Source organism: Phocoena phocoena, chromosome 3, assembly GCF_963924675.1.
Source record: "Phocoena phocoena chromosome 3, mPhoPho1.1, whole genome shotgun sequence".
In the NCBI taxonomy this organism is placed as follows: Eukaryota; Metazoa; Chordata; class Mammalia; order Artiodactyla; family Phocoenidae; genus Phocoena; species Phocoena phocoena.
The window spans coordinates 168,440,131-168,454,619 of record NC_089221.1 but is presented as its reverse complement, the minus strand read 5'-3'; the positions used below and the strand labels follow the sequence as shown (position 1 = coordinate 168,454,619).

General features: G+C 54.8%; 1 protein-coding gene across 1 annotated transcript; it reads left to right on the top strand.

Annotated features, from left to right (window-relative positions):
* Window positions 1–7,782: 7,782 nt before the first annotated feature.
* Window positions 7,783–10,523, top strand: TNFSF9 (TNF superfamily member 9). The gene is made up of 3 exons (XM_065875493.1): window positions 7,783–8,046; window positions 8,655–8,688; window positions 10,063–10,523. Exons 1-3 carry the CDS (start codon window positions 7,783–7,785, stop codon window positions 10,521–10,523), a joined length of 759 nt encoding a protein of 252 aa, XP_065731565.1.
* The last annotated feature ends 3,966 nt before the right edge of the window (window positions 10,524–14,489 follow it).

Sequence of the window (14,489 nt, the reverse complement as noted above, 5' to 3'; positions counted from 1 at the left end):
ACCAGCCCCAGACATACGGACAGACCCAGGGGCTTGCACACAACATACACACAGTCAAACATACACAGAGATACACAATACAAACATACCTCCCCCACTATAGACACGTAGACTCAGATCCACAACTCAAAGAGACATGCAGCAAATAAAATCATATGAAAGACTGAAAAAAAAAGAAAAAAGATGCACAGCCAGATGCTGACCCAGCACCCAGACCCAGGAAGACGGGTAAACACACAAAGTCACACTTGTGGAGAGTCCCTATCGTCCCCATTCACACGGACACACGTTGACCCAGACATCCCAGAAACATGTTGATGAACACACCGATGTGAAGACACACAGCCCAAGTACACACACCAGGGCAGGCAGCCAGCCCCCAATCTAGCGACCCTCAGATAAAGACAGGAAGACAGACCCCTCCACTGCCCCTTGGTTGTCCGCATGGTGGTGGTGCGGGGCGCTCAAGGACGCTGGGGAGGGGGCTCACCCAGCAGCAGACAGAACAAATCCAAAGCCATCAACAGCTTGGCGGTCCAGCAGTGTGGCAGCAGATGGCACGGGGGTGGTTCTCCGCGGGTCCCCCGGCCACAGGCACTGGTACCGGACCACCAGCTCGGGCAAGGCCAAGACAGTATGTGGTAAGCTTATCGACTGTGGGGGGCGAAGGGGTGGGCGCGCCCACCCGGACTGGGATTAGAGCTCGAGAGTCGGGCCGGATACAGCGGGGAGAGGCTGGCCTGAATGGTGAAGACCAAGGTGGGCAGGGGCGGGGTCCCACTGTAGGGCAGTAATTAGATGACCAAGGGGGCGTGGCCTTCCCGAGGACGGCCCCGGGGCCGGGGAAACTGAGGCCTGTCTGACTCCGTTAGCTAGGAGTCCCCAACCCATACAGGGACTTGACTGATTTGGGGTAAGGTCTTGAAAGCATGGGTGAAGTCTGGAAGAAGGTAGAGAGAGGAACAAAATGGGCGGGGCCTAAATGCTCAGACAAAATGCTCAGAGAAAATGCTCAGAGACCCGCAGGCTGTGGTGTCCCCAGGGAAGTTCAGACTAAGGATGGGGATGGTTCGAAGGCCTGGACTGGGAAGCGGGCAGGGAGTTCTGGAAAAGTGTAACCCAGGGCAGGGCCGAAGATTTCAGATAGGAGACAATAGAAGGGCAGAGACGGGGAGAGGATGGTGCAGGACGAAGGAAAGTAGAAAAGTGGGTGGGGTAGGAAAGTGGGCAAGGCCTAGAAGGTTGCTGTCTGAGAAGTGGGCGGAGCCTGGGGAGAATGATGGGAAAGTGGGCGAGACTGGGGGTGGGCAGGGCTTGAGACAATGATGGCTAGGAAGTGGGCGGGGCCTGGGAGAATGACATAGAAGTGGGAGGGGCTGATGAGAGGGCAGGGCTTGGGAGCTTGGGATCAATTCTGGGAGGGGCAAGCCCACCTTTTTCAGGGTTCCGCGGGTCAAAGCCATATCGGAGTTGACGAGAGTCCTCCTGGGCCAGCGGTCTCCGTGCTGGGCATTGCAGACCTTGGGCGATTCCCTGGTGGTCATTTTCGGGCTGAGAGCCAAGCTGGGTAGGCGGGTCCCTTCCATGTCTATCAACTGTTGCCCTGTCTTGCCCCGCCCCGCCGGGAGCCCTCGCCGTTCCTCATTGGTCGGCCGCGGACCAATGGGAATTCGCCGCCGGGCTTATCGCGTCTTCCACTGTCCCCGGAGCAGCACCCTCCCCTCGGGGACCCTGGATCGCACCGAGTGGGGATGGGTGAGGGTCTTCCATCCCACTCCTGCTTCCCACGCTCTGTTCCCTTGTCCAAGGCCGTCTGATCCCGCTCCGGCCGCCCCTGTCCCCGCTACCCCGTTGCCACGCACCTTCCTCCGGGCTTTGCAGTCGATGCCGAAGCACCTTTCCTTCCTTTCAGCCTAGACGCCCCCCTCCCAACGACTCATTCAGTGCAGCCCTGGACTGAGGCGCCTGGTCCACCAGGGGTCGCCCGCGGCCTACACTGGGTGTTGCTTCCAAGGAAAGGGACCCAGATGTGCCTTAAGGGAGGGAGGGATAGGCCCCCAAAAGGAGGGCCTGGGTCCCCTCTGTGGGGGGTGGATCTTGGATGGCTCGAAGGGTGGGACCTGGATCTTCACTGGGGGCGGCGCCTGGGTTTCTTGTACTTTGTGTCTCTGCCAGTCTCTCCAGGTCAGCCTGTGTCAGTATGTGACTTGAGTGCCTTTGGTGGTCTCTGGGCATCTGATATTGTCTGTCTCTGAATGCATATCCCAGAGCCTTTGAGACTCTTTCAGGCTATGCGTTAGTGGGTATGTGTGATCATGGGCACGGATGTGTCCTTTTGTGTGCTTGTGGCCAGCTTGGGCAGCTGATCTTGTGTATCTATGATTGCACCTCTGGGCATGTCTTAGCATGTTCCTGTGTGGTGTATCTCCACCACTGTTTTGGTATGCATGTGATTGTGGGTCTGCGATTGTGTGTCCTTCTATTCTTGGTGTCTATACTCTGAATATGTATCTCTTGGATCTCTGTGTGTGTCTGTGGCCAGCTTTGGTGGCTACTCTTGCGTATCTATGATTATGTGTCTCAGTGTGTGTGTGTGTGTGAGTGTGTGTATGTCTGTGTGGTGTATTTGTGTGTCTGTCTCGGTTTGTGTGATTGTGTACCGCCTGAATGGGGGTGTCTTTTGTACACCGGTGTCTGTCTGGTGGCTGCCCCTCCGGGCCGGTTGGAGAGTCCCTTCCAGGTGGTAGCCCTGCTGGGGCTTCCTTCCTGGGGCAGGCTGGCTAGTTTCCCAGCAGAATGAGCTGGTTTTTCACAGACGGGGGCCCCTCTGAGGGGTACCCAGGGCCCGCCCTGGTTTGCCTGGGTCTTCCCCATCCCTGTATCCTTCCACTGCCATTAGCAGGGAAACACCATTTCCTGCCTTTGATGTCACTGATGTTAAATTTTCCCTTCCTCCAAACAGCTAAGGCCACTGGTTTCTTTCTTTCTCTGCTTATTTTTTTCGCTTTAAAAATTTTTTGTGTGTATGGCCACTGGTTTTTTTCTTTGTGCGCTCACACCTGACCACCATTCTATATGCAACACACACGCAAAAACCAAAACAAAGCAAACATGGAAAATGCAGGTGGGCGGAAGCTTGCATGAAAGGTCCACGATCTCTTTTTCAGATCACCCTCCTAAGTCCCCCTAGCTTTTTAATATACCTTCCAGATACGTGCTATGCAAATGTATCTTTGCTCTGAAACCAAATCCACATTCTTTGTTTTCCTAGCCCTTAGAGATCTCTAATGAGCCCCAAAGAGATGACTCAACCTCCTCCACAGCTTGGTTCCTGAACTGATTCTATGAGTGATAATCTGGCCATTTCTCTTTCAATGACTCTTTCGGCTATTTCCGTTCAGAACACTTCCTGCCTGTTTTTGGCTCAGATGTCCGCGCTTGTTTCTGGACCCCGGTGCTTCATCCATAAGATCAGACCCCTGCCTACAGTCATGCAGAGGCACCAGACGGTCAGCCCCACTGGCAGCAGTGATGACTAGTCCTGGAGAGCACCTACCGTATGCCAGGTGCTGTTCTGGCTCTCGACTCTGGACGGTAATCCTAGCAGGTGGTCCCTGTGTTAGCTCGACTTCTCAGATGGGAACCTCAAGGCAGAGAGGTGAAGGCATTTGCTCGAGATCATACAACTAGCAAGAGGTAGAGCTGGGATTTGAAGTTAAATGGTTTGGACCTTGTGCTGTTGTTGTTCCTCAACCAGAAGCACGCTGGTGCACGCATGGGCCCCCCCCCATCCCCTTTCCTGATCCCTGAACACGCATCACACTGGAGACACACAATTCCAGAGTAGCTGGATAAGCACCCCAACTCCACAAAGCCTAGTTATGCCATCATGCCTTGTCGTGTTTACCCGATATCACAGGTGCACTCCTGTACCAGGTCTGTGTTTCCCTGGCCTATCCAGGGCTGAGGAGACTTGGACCTAGCTTTTCCAGAGACCTGACTAACTTGGAGAACACAGTTCCCCTCTCTGCATCGATTTCCTCCTTCAACACACGTGGATACCCCCTCGGCTGGAGACCAACCTCACTCAACCCTTCCCTTCTCTTTTTTCTTCTTTTCTTGGTTCACAGCCCCCCATGGGGTCCCGTGCCCTCTCACTGTGCACTTACCCGGCAATCACTAAGGGTCTCTTTCAGGCTTTGCCTTTCCCCCGGGGGACGTGGAAGATCCACGCCAGTGGAAGGTTGACCCTGGGGGAGTCCACATACGGGATGGGGGGCAGTCGGGAACCCAGAGAGAAGGAGGTGAGTTTGCTAGGAAAAATCAAGGCATACTTCTTGGAGGAGGTGCCTGTTCACTGGGCCTCCGAGAGGGAAGAAGGGTGCCACCCCCCAACTGCTTCCTGCCCAATCCCTCCTTTGAGCCCTATGATGGCAACAGTGAGAATTCAGGCCTTTCCCCTAGAGGTGAGGAAAACCAGGGCCCACGCTCACCTCAGGGAGACAGCTGAGCACAGAGGTGCAACTGTACTAAACCGTGGGGTGCTAGGCGGCTGATGCTGAGAGCTCCATAGTGGGCGGGGCTGCCTATCTCAGATGTCCCGACCACAACAATACGTCATGGCTCTCCCTGGCTGTGGCCTGAGCCTTCCCCTGACAGGCATTGTTTCCCTGCTCTGGCGGGGGTGTATAGAACTCTGCTAAGCCCCTCGGCATTGAGAGAGTTCAGAACAGTCACTGTCAGTCCTTGGATCGATGACTTCAACTTTTGGAGTCTTAGTGTTTTTACATCCGCTATTGGAATTTTAGAAAAGCGTCAGTGACCCAGCTCACCTGGAATGAGCATTTGCCATGTGCCTGGCACTGCTCACAGCAAGCTCTCAGCTACTCTTTGAGACCTACTCTTATTCCCATTTAGTAGATGTGAAAAGTGAGGCTCAGAGAGGTGAAGCAGCTTGCCCAAAATCACACAGCAAGAAATCTGAGCGCTAAAATTCAAGACTCTAGACAGGGGCAGCAAATTTTCCTCTGAAAGGGACCAGAGAGAGTAAATATTCGGGGCTGTGTGGGCCAGACAATCTCTGTTGTAACTACTCCACTCTGCCATAATATTGCAAAAATCGCCACAGACAATATGGAAACAAATGAGGGTGGCTGTGTGTCAATACGGTTTTATCTGTGGACACTGAAATTTGAATTTCACATGATTTGCACATCAAGAAAGAGTCTTCTTTTGACTTTTCCCAGCTGCTTCAAAATGAAAATAATCAAAACATTCGGTGTCGGGCTGCAGTTTGTCCACCTCTAGAGCGCATGCTGGTAACTGTTATGCTATACTGCGTTCATTTATTCATTAAATCAGTCAATACGATCGAGGCCTGCAATTTTCTAGGTTGGAAACAAGGCAGGTGGAGATACTCCTCTTTGGGAGATAACAGTTTCATGGGGGAAACAGCCATGAGTGAGCAAACAAATGAACAAGAATATCTCACATGGTGGAAACTGCTAGTGAGGCCATGTCACGGGGTGATGTAACCAGGGCCTGAGAGAGAGACACTTTCATTTGGGTTGTCCGAGATGTTGACTGGGAGTCCTCTGAATTCCTTTTTGTCAACCCAGACAACCCTTGTCTGTGACATTGCTGTGGGGGAGGGCTTAATAATAAACAGATTGGCCTGTGGCCTGTGAGCTTCTTGACAGAGCAGTGCTATCTGGGGAGGGCTTTTTGGCCTCAGTATCTTTATATCTATCTTCCTGGTTGGTCAGATTCCTCAGAGAAAGGATCCCACCATCCCCATCTTTCAGAGCCTGGCTGCTGAGTGGGGGGCAAGGGTCAAGGTGGGAAAGTTTCAAATCCTGCATTCAAGTTCACACGTTTGTTTAACACATGCTTTTGGCGTGATTCTTCTACTATCAACTGCGTTCCTCCCACCAGAAACGCTGCCATATCCGCTGTCTGGAGGAAAAAACAAAAAACAAAAAACCCAAGACAGCTGCGGTTCCACCCTGAAGGGGAGCAGAGCTGATATCTCTTTTGGGAATTTACTTTAGACCAACACTTCTATTTTAGCTGTCACCCACCACACTCTCTTTCGGAGCTGGGGGTTGGGGGCAGTCACCAATAACTGAGGCTTGAGACACGGTGCTGATTGTGGCATTTGGCTAGGGAAATTATATTTGGCATTCCACCCCGATGGCTTACAATTTTTGGTGTAGCTTTTAAAACAGTCGCTTATACTATCACTGCAGTGGGGTTTGGGGAGAGAGTGAAAGTAGGGGCCGGAGCTTAATTCATCCTCTTTACTCAGAAGGACAGCTGGCCGCAGATCTGGGGAAAGAACATTCCAGGCAGGGGGACAGCAGGTGTGAAGGAACAACCTTGGTACCATGCAGTGGATTCTCCAACTTGGGCAAGTGTCAGAATCTTCTGGAAGGCTCCTTCAGACACTGATTGCAGGGCTTCCACTCCCAGAATGTCAGTAGGTCTCGGGTGAGGTGCTAGAATTTGCAGAGCTAGCAAGTTCCCAGGTGATGCTGGTCTGGGCCTCGTGCTTTATAAACCGCTGGTAAAACGGAAACGTTCAGCACCTGTGAGTCAACACGAGCCAGTATCATCACAGTGGGCTCCTCGTAATTCCCCAGAGAGGCTTAATACAAGATTGAATACAGGGCCGGCATCCGATCCTTGTTCAGTTGAACCAACCTCCCTGCCCCCATTTCCCTGACGGCTGATGGATGACTGAGATCAATTGCCCGGTCCACCCTTCCATTTTCTATAGGGAAAGTGAATCCTGGAGCGGGTTAGGGAGTTGGCCGGCTGGTCTGGGCAGAGCAGGGCTTCTATGGGAGCCCAGGGCTTTTCTAGGGCTGGCCATCTCTCAGTCCAGGGTTGCTTCCTCTTTTGGGGCCGAGTTTTGACCGCTTCTCTGGTCCTCCTCCCGCCCCCGCCCCCGCCCCCGCCCACACCACCACCGGAGAGCGAACGGGAAATTTGAGTTTCCTCTGCCTCACTCAAGGCTGTCCCTTTCCTACAAGGGGAATTTCTCCACCTGGACTCTCCAGCCTTCTGCTTATGGGGTCCAGGGGGCCCCTGATGGGAAGCGTCTAGGTGGGTGGGCGGGGGCAGGCCAGGGAAGGTCCAGGGGTCCTGGGGCAAAAGAGGGAGGGGAGGGGGAGGGCTGAGCAGGGCACTTAGGGTTCCACTGGGAGGACTTATGCTCCACAGGAGAAGGGGGCTGAGGCCTGGCTATCTTCTGACCCCTCTGAAGAAGTGCCGGGTTTAGGAGAGCCCTGGAGGGGCCCCAGTGCTGGGGAGCTAGGGAGTGATAAGAAATTGGGGAAAGAGGCAGAGAAGCAGAGAGGCGCAGAGATAGATAAGCGGGGAGACACAAGAGAGACAATTAGGAAGAAAGAGGGTCGGTGGGTCAGAGCTTGGAGGGAGAGAGAGAGAGAGAGGGAGGGAGGGAGGGAGGGAGGGAGGGAGGGAGAGAGGGAGAGAGAGAGAGAGACAGACAGAGAGAGAGAGAGAGAGAGAGAGAGACAGAGAGACAGAGAGACAGAGAGAGAAAGAGAGAGAAAAAAGGAGATGCAGAGAGGGAGAGATCCGGGGAAGAGAAAGTTAGGGAAAGTTCGGACAGAACGTGGAGGAGGCGGGGCGGGCGGGAACCAACCTACCGGGCGGATCTCTGGGATCCCCACGGGCCACACCCCGGAAAGGGGGGCTTCGGGATTGCATATAAAGCGCGGTGCAGCGGCCTCGGACCGCAGCCGCCCGCAGCCGGCCATGCACTCCAGCACCTACGCCGCCCCGGACCCCGAAGCTCAACGGCCGCTCGCGCCCTCGGGCCGCTCCTGCCACCCGCTGCCCTGGGCCCTGAGCGCCGCGCTGCTGCTGCTCGCCGCCGCCTGCGCCGCCTGCCTGGTGCGCGCCTGGGCCGCGCCCGGGGCTCCTGCATCGCAGGTCCCCGGCTCCGCGCGCAGCCCGAGACTCCCGGAGGGCCTGGAGCTGACGCCCGACGCCCGCACCCGCCTCCCCGACTCTCCGCAGGTGAGATGCGGCCCGATCTGGACCCCGGGAGAGACCCCTACCCAGTTCCGGGACCCCTTCTCCATTCGCTCCCCCCCCACACCCCGAGGTCCTTTCTGCATCCCAGGCCGATGGTGGAGGGACCCCCATCGTCCCTCTTGGACCTCCGAGGGCACCGCTTCTTTATCCAGGACTTCGGGGGGCACCCTTCTCGTCCCGCACCCCCGTGAGACCCCATCTCATCCCGGGACCCCAGAGGGGAGCACTTTCTCCATCGCGGACCCCGAGGGACATTTTATCTCGAACCACTGAGGGGGCTCCCCCTTTCTATCGTAACTCGCGGAGAATCTAGGTTTTCTCCCGGACCCTTGGGGTACCCCCCTTTCTCTCTCAAGACCCCCCAGTGCCAAGCCCCCTGGAGGGACTCTCTCCTCTTTTCCCTCCTGAGTCCTCGGGGTTCTGTCCTTGCACACAGTAGGGCTGGGGCAGCGCGCGCGCTCTTTTGCAGCGGGAAGGGAAGGGAGCGTAGGCTCAAGACTCGCGCAGATCCCGGGCACTCCACTTTCCAGAGGGCTGCGGGTGCGGGAGGGGGGACCTCTACCCACTTTCCGTTTGTCCTCTCTCGGCAGGGCGTGTTCGCGCAGCTGGTGGTGGCCGACGGAGGTGAGTGATTCCCCCAGACAGGGGGAGGGTGCACTAAGAGGGAGAGCCCCAGGAGAAGGAGGCCTCCTCTGTGACCCAATCCGACCCTCTTCCCCTCCCTTCTGTGAAAAGTGTCCCCTCCCTTCTTAGAACCGCGTCAGCCCTTCTCTGGGTCTCCTCCTCCTCTGACCCCCATCTGTGCCCACCTCAGACCCCGCCCTCTCAGAGCTGGGGCTGGATGCCGCAAATCTCAGCCTGGTAGGGTCTCTCCCACTGGGCTCTGGGAGAGACGGACCCCTCCTCCCCAGCCCTGTCTCCCTTCCTCCCTTCTGGAAACCGTCTTTCCCGTTCACTTCCGCTCCCTCTTCCCGAGACCCTCCTCCCCCCTCTTCTGGAGACTCTCCTCTCTACCTCCTTCCTCTGCCCTCCCACTTCCAGACTCCCCTCCTCGTTCTCCCTCCGGAGACCCTCCCCCGCTCCCCTCCCCTTTCTGGGGACTCTTCTTCCCACCCCTTTCCCTCCCCCTTCCAGACTCTCCTGCCACCTCCTTCCCTTCTCTCTTAAGGAGACCTTCTCCCCATCCTGTCCTCTCCTTGGAGTCCCTCCTCCTTCACCCTCCACCCCCTCCTCCCTCCCTTTATGTTTCCTCTAGGATTTTTCCTCCTTCCTCCACAACCTCCCCCTCCCTCCCCCCCTTCCCCTTCTCCATCCCCCCTCCTCTTTCCCCCCCTCCCACTCTGAGTCCCTTCCTTCATTCTATGCTAACTCTGCCCCCTATCCCCCTCTCCTCCCTCTACAAACCCCATACTTCCATTCCTAGGAGCCCCCTATCCCCCTCCATCATACTTTTCTTTTAAAAATTTTTTTTTTTTTTTTTTTGCGGTACGCGGGCCTCTCACTGTTGCGGCCTCTCCCGCTGCGGAGCACAGGCTCCGGACAGACGCGCAGGCTCAGCAGCCATGGCTCACGGGCCCAGCCGCTCCGCGGCATGTGGGATCTTCCCGGACCGGGGCACGAACCCGCGTCCCCTGCATCGGCAGGCGGATTCCCAACCGCTGCGCCACCAGGGAAGCCCCCCTCTTCCTTTTTGGCATTACATTTCCTCCTCCTCCTGGTTCCTGGAAGTCTGTCCCCCTCCACTTCCTCAATCTCCCTCCTCCAGAGAGTCTTCCCCCTCCCTCGGAATCCTTTCCTTTCTTCTATCCCCCCTTCCCCTCCCCCAGCCCCCCCCTTTCTGAGACCCTCTCCGAGTCCCCTTACCTTTCTCATACCCCCCTCCCCACTTTTCCCTCTTGTCCTCTCTCCCTCAGAGCCCCTCCTCCCCTCCCCAGGGCTGCGACCTCAACCCTCAGCGATGCTCCCATGCTAAGCATGCCCTGCGTCTTCCTCCCACAGTGCAGCTGACCGAAGGGCCCCTGCACTGGTGCAGCGAGCGGGGGATGACAGGTGTGACCCTGGCGCCCGGTGTGAGCTATGACAAGCACACACACGAGGTGGTGGTGGCCCAGGCCGGAGTCTACTATGTTTTCTTGCACTTGGCGCTGAAGCGTGCGATGGCCAGCAACGGCAACAGCTCCGGCTCCGTCTCTGTGGCCCTGAACCTGCGGCCTCTCCAAGCTGGGGCCGCTGCCCTGGCCCTGACCTTGGACCTGCCACCCCCATCCTCGGGGAACTCAGCGGCTGGTTTCCGGAGCGGCCTGCTGCACCTGGATGCCGGACAGCGCCTGAGCGTCCACCTGCGCCTCGCGGTCCGGGAGCCTCGCGCCTGGCAGTTCTCAGCGGACGCCACGGTCTTGGGCCTCTTCCACGTGAACACCCAAGTCCCCACTGGACTCTCCTTGATACAGCTGACGTGACCCCCAGGCCTAGGTGCCACCCTCTGGACCAAGACTGAATCTTGCCTTCCTTTCTTGGGGCCCCTGGTGATGGGGTCTAGCTACTCTACCTCACTGGGCTGGGCCGGGGTCCTTGCTGCTGACCCCCTCTTCCAGGAGTCTCCGGGTCCCTCTGTCACTTGGTATTTATTCTGAGCCTGAGCTCAGACAGTGTACATTATATTAATCCGTTCAACTTATATTTATTGAGCTTCTGCTCCGTGCCAGGCACTGTGCAGGGCTAGAGAAACATCAAATAAAAAAGACCTCCCCTCCATTCTTATTTATGTTAATACGTGAGAAATAGAGACTCATTCCCAGTACCCTCCCCCCCGCCCCCGCATGGTACTCATGGGGCTAGCTTGTGGGAGTCCAAGTAACTATGCTGTGTGAGCTTTACTCATTCATGCAAATTTTATCAGGCACTGTTTTAGGTGTTGGGGACACAGCCATGAATAGGACAAGACAAACCCCCCAGCTTTTGCCGAGCTGACGGTCTAGTACGCTGGCTTGACACCGTGACTGTGTGTGACCCTGTGTAACTGGGGCATATGGGAAGGTGTGAGGTGGTACGTGATGTTAGATAATAAAGTATTTATATATGTTACGACTTCTATATATTGAGCATTTACTATGTACCAGACAATGTGAGTTATCTTGAGATTTATATAACTCCCCTGTGCCTTAGGGATTTTATTATTCCTGTGTCACTATTATCTGTGCTTTTGAGGTATTTTACCTATACTGTATCTGGTGGTGGAAATACTGGATAATGCCATTTTGCAGGACACTGCTTGCTAACTCTGTGTTCTGTGTCACCACACTAGTAACTTAACACACTATTGACCGGGGGATTTTTGCAGAAACTAACGCCTGTGGCATTAATACATCCGCTGTCAATAATGGGTTAAAATCGGCCATGGTGAGAGCATTTACACTACAGGAAGTGGCAAATGTTACAAGTCAGGGCTTGATTTATTGTTTGTTGATTGTCTATACTTAAAGTGCAGGTGAAAAGGATGTTCAACATGTAGATTACACTTAAGTGGTTCTTTTCTTAAAAAATTATTTTCTTTTATTTATTTTTAAATTTATCTTTGGCCGCGTTGGGTCTTCGTTGCTGCACGCGGGCTTTCTCTAGTTGCGGTGAGCAGTGGCTGCTCTTCGTTACACTGCGTGGCCTTCTCATTGCGGTGGCTTCTCTTGTTGCGGAGCGCGGGCTCTAGGCATGCAGGCTTTAGTAGTTGTGTCACACAGGCTCAGTAGTTGTGGCGCACGGGCTTAGTTGCTCCGCGGCATGTGGGATCTTCCTGGACCAGGGCTCGAACCTGTGTCCCCTAGCAATGGCAGGCGGATTCTTAACCACTGCACCACCAGGGAAGTCCCTACACTTAAGTGGTTCTTACCTGTAACTGTTACATTGTGAATAGCACCCCAAAAAATCAAGAAAGTCTTTCTCTAGTGTTTTCAAACCGCTATCTGATTTAGCAAAGAAGTTGCTCACATCATCATAAAGCAAGTGAAGCGTGAACATGCATCTTTATTGTTTTGTTCCATCTCAGTCTCTAAAGGAAAATATCAACCTCCACTCACTTGTTTCTCACTTGCAAACATAGATTGGCTCTGGGTACAAGAGTGGAGAAAATCAAGGAAGGCATTCTGTGAGAATCAGTTTTGACTGTATGGAGTTTGCAATGCAGAGTCTCTTATATTTTATTGTTGGAGCTTGTGTGCTACACACTTATGCCAGTAAAATTGATAATAAACACAGGTATTCATTTCACTCCTTGAGAGCTGGTTGTTAAACATTTACCAGCATCCCACGGTCCTGGCCAGTTCTCCCAAATCCCCTAATTTCTCCACCATGCAGATCTTCTGCCCACTGGCCCATGTGAACCAGCTGGACCTTGGCTTCTGGGGCTGGGGTGGACAGGGAGGTCTCCACAAAGCAGGTGACCTTGATGGGGACTTAGGAGGGATGGGGGTGAGGCAGAAGTGGGAGAGTGGGAGAGCTTTGCCTGTGCTGGCCAGACAGGAGGGTGTGAGATGGGCAATGAAGATGGAGATGTGGAGGTGAATGTCATTTGCCTGACCCATCTCTACCTCTTCTCAAAGAGTTCCATTCCCCACATCCCTTCTGAGAGAGCAGAACTGACATTGAGCTGACATCCATGAATGTGGCCATACTGGTCATTAAATTATTAAACTAGCCTCTATGCTAATTGGCAAATGCCTGTTACTCCCGCCCCTTTTGCTGCATGCTTCCTCTGGACCCCTAGGATGGCCCTGGTGATCTAGCATCCAAAGTGTTAACTCTGGGGGCATCCCTGGGATTGGTGGGGGAAGGGTGTGGTCCAGGGGCCAGCTTCAAATCTGACTGCTCAACGTCTGGCTACACTGGTTGTTTCCAATTTTGGTGATGGTCCCTGGCACCAAGTGGTGCCACTTCTCTGGCACAGCTGATTGGGTCAGGGTGGATACATGACTTAAGCTGGGCCAATCAGATCTCCTCGGTAGGAATGTGGGCGGGCCTGGCATTCCTGAACTTATTAGTCAGGAATTGGAAAGCGTATGGGAGGGAGAAGCATGGAAGGGCCCATGGGCAGAGAGAGACGGGAGGTGAGACCACAGAGCCCTAGAGAGAAGGAGGAACCATCTAGACTTCCCATTCGCCTCTTCCTGTTACATGGGATACCCTATGCATTAGTTTCCTAGGGCTGCCCTCACAAAGTGTCACAAACTGGAGGACTTAAAACAACACACTTTTTTTTTTTTTTTTTTTGCGGTACGCCGGCCCCTCACTCTTGTGGCCTCTCCGGTTGCGGAGCACAGGTTCCGGACGCGCAGGCTCAGCGGCCACGGCTCACGGGCCCAGCCGCTCCGCGGCATGTGGGATCCTCCCGGACCGGGGCACGAACCCGCGTCCCCTGCATCGGCAGGCGGACTCTCAACCACTGCGCCACCAGGGAAGCCCAAAACAACACACTTTTATTGTCTCCCAATTCTGGAGGCCATTAGTCCAAAATCAAGGTCTCAGTAGGGCCATGCTCGCTCCAAATGCCCTAGGGAAGAATCCTTCCTTGCCTCTTCCAGCTTCTGGGGGTTGCCAGCCATCCTTGGGGTTCCTTGCCTTACAGCTGGGCTACTCCCAGGAAGGACATGAATTTTGTGGGGGACACTATTTAACCCAGTACATCTAGCATCTACCCTTGCGGGGGCATGAGAAACTTGAGTGTCCTCCCAGGAATTTCCTGCTGGGGTGGGTTCTGTTCTGTGCTGCTATTAGGGGAACCACTGACTGAAACCGCCTGCCCTAGCCAGGAACCCTAGTCACCACTTGCATGAGTTATCTTACAGCAGGAGGTCCTGGTAAGGAATGCGGAACTAACAAGCTACCACCAACCAGAATTCAAGAAAGGTCAAAAGGAGAGAGGAGACGCCAGTCCATATGTCCTACCAACCTCCTAGAATCCTTCTCGCTGGAATCCATCTTGGCTGAGTGATGCATGCGCCTCTAGGGAGGACCCTGAGTCAGAATGATTGGCCACAGACAACCTGGAAACGAATCCCATTACCATAAAACCCCAAGACTGTGAGCCACGTGGCAGAGCAGTCCTCTGGGTTCCCTTACCCTGCTGCTCTCCACCCGGGCGCCCCTTCCCGATAAAGTCTCTTGCTCTGTCGGCACGTGTGTCTCCTCGGACAATTCATTTCTGAGTGTTAGGCGAGAGCCCACTCTCGGGCCCTGGAAAGGGTCCCCCTTCCTGCAACACTGCCAAATGAACTGTGAGACATCCTGGTCCCCAAGGATGCAGTCCCTCAAGGCTGTCAGTGTCTTTCCTAGTGGCTTAGGGATCCCAGAGACTGTCATACTTCCTGTGTTAAGTTGGGGATGGGTCTGAGACCCCTAAACAGAAACCCTTAGCCCCTCCCACCACAGCAGCCCAG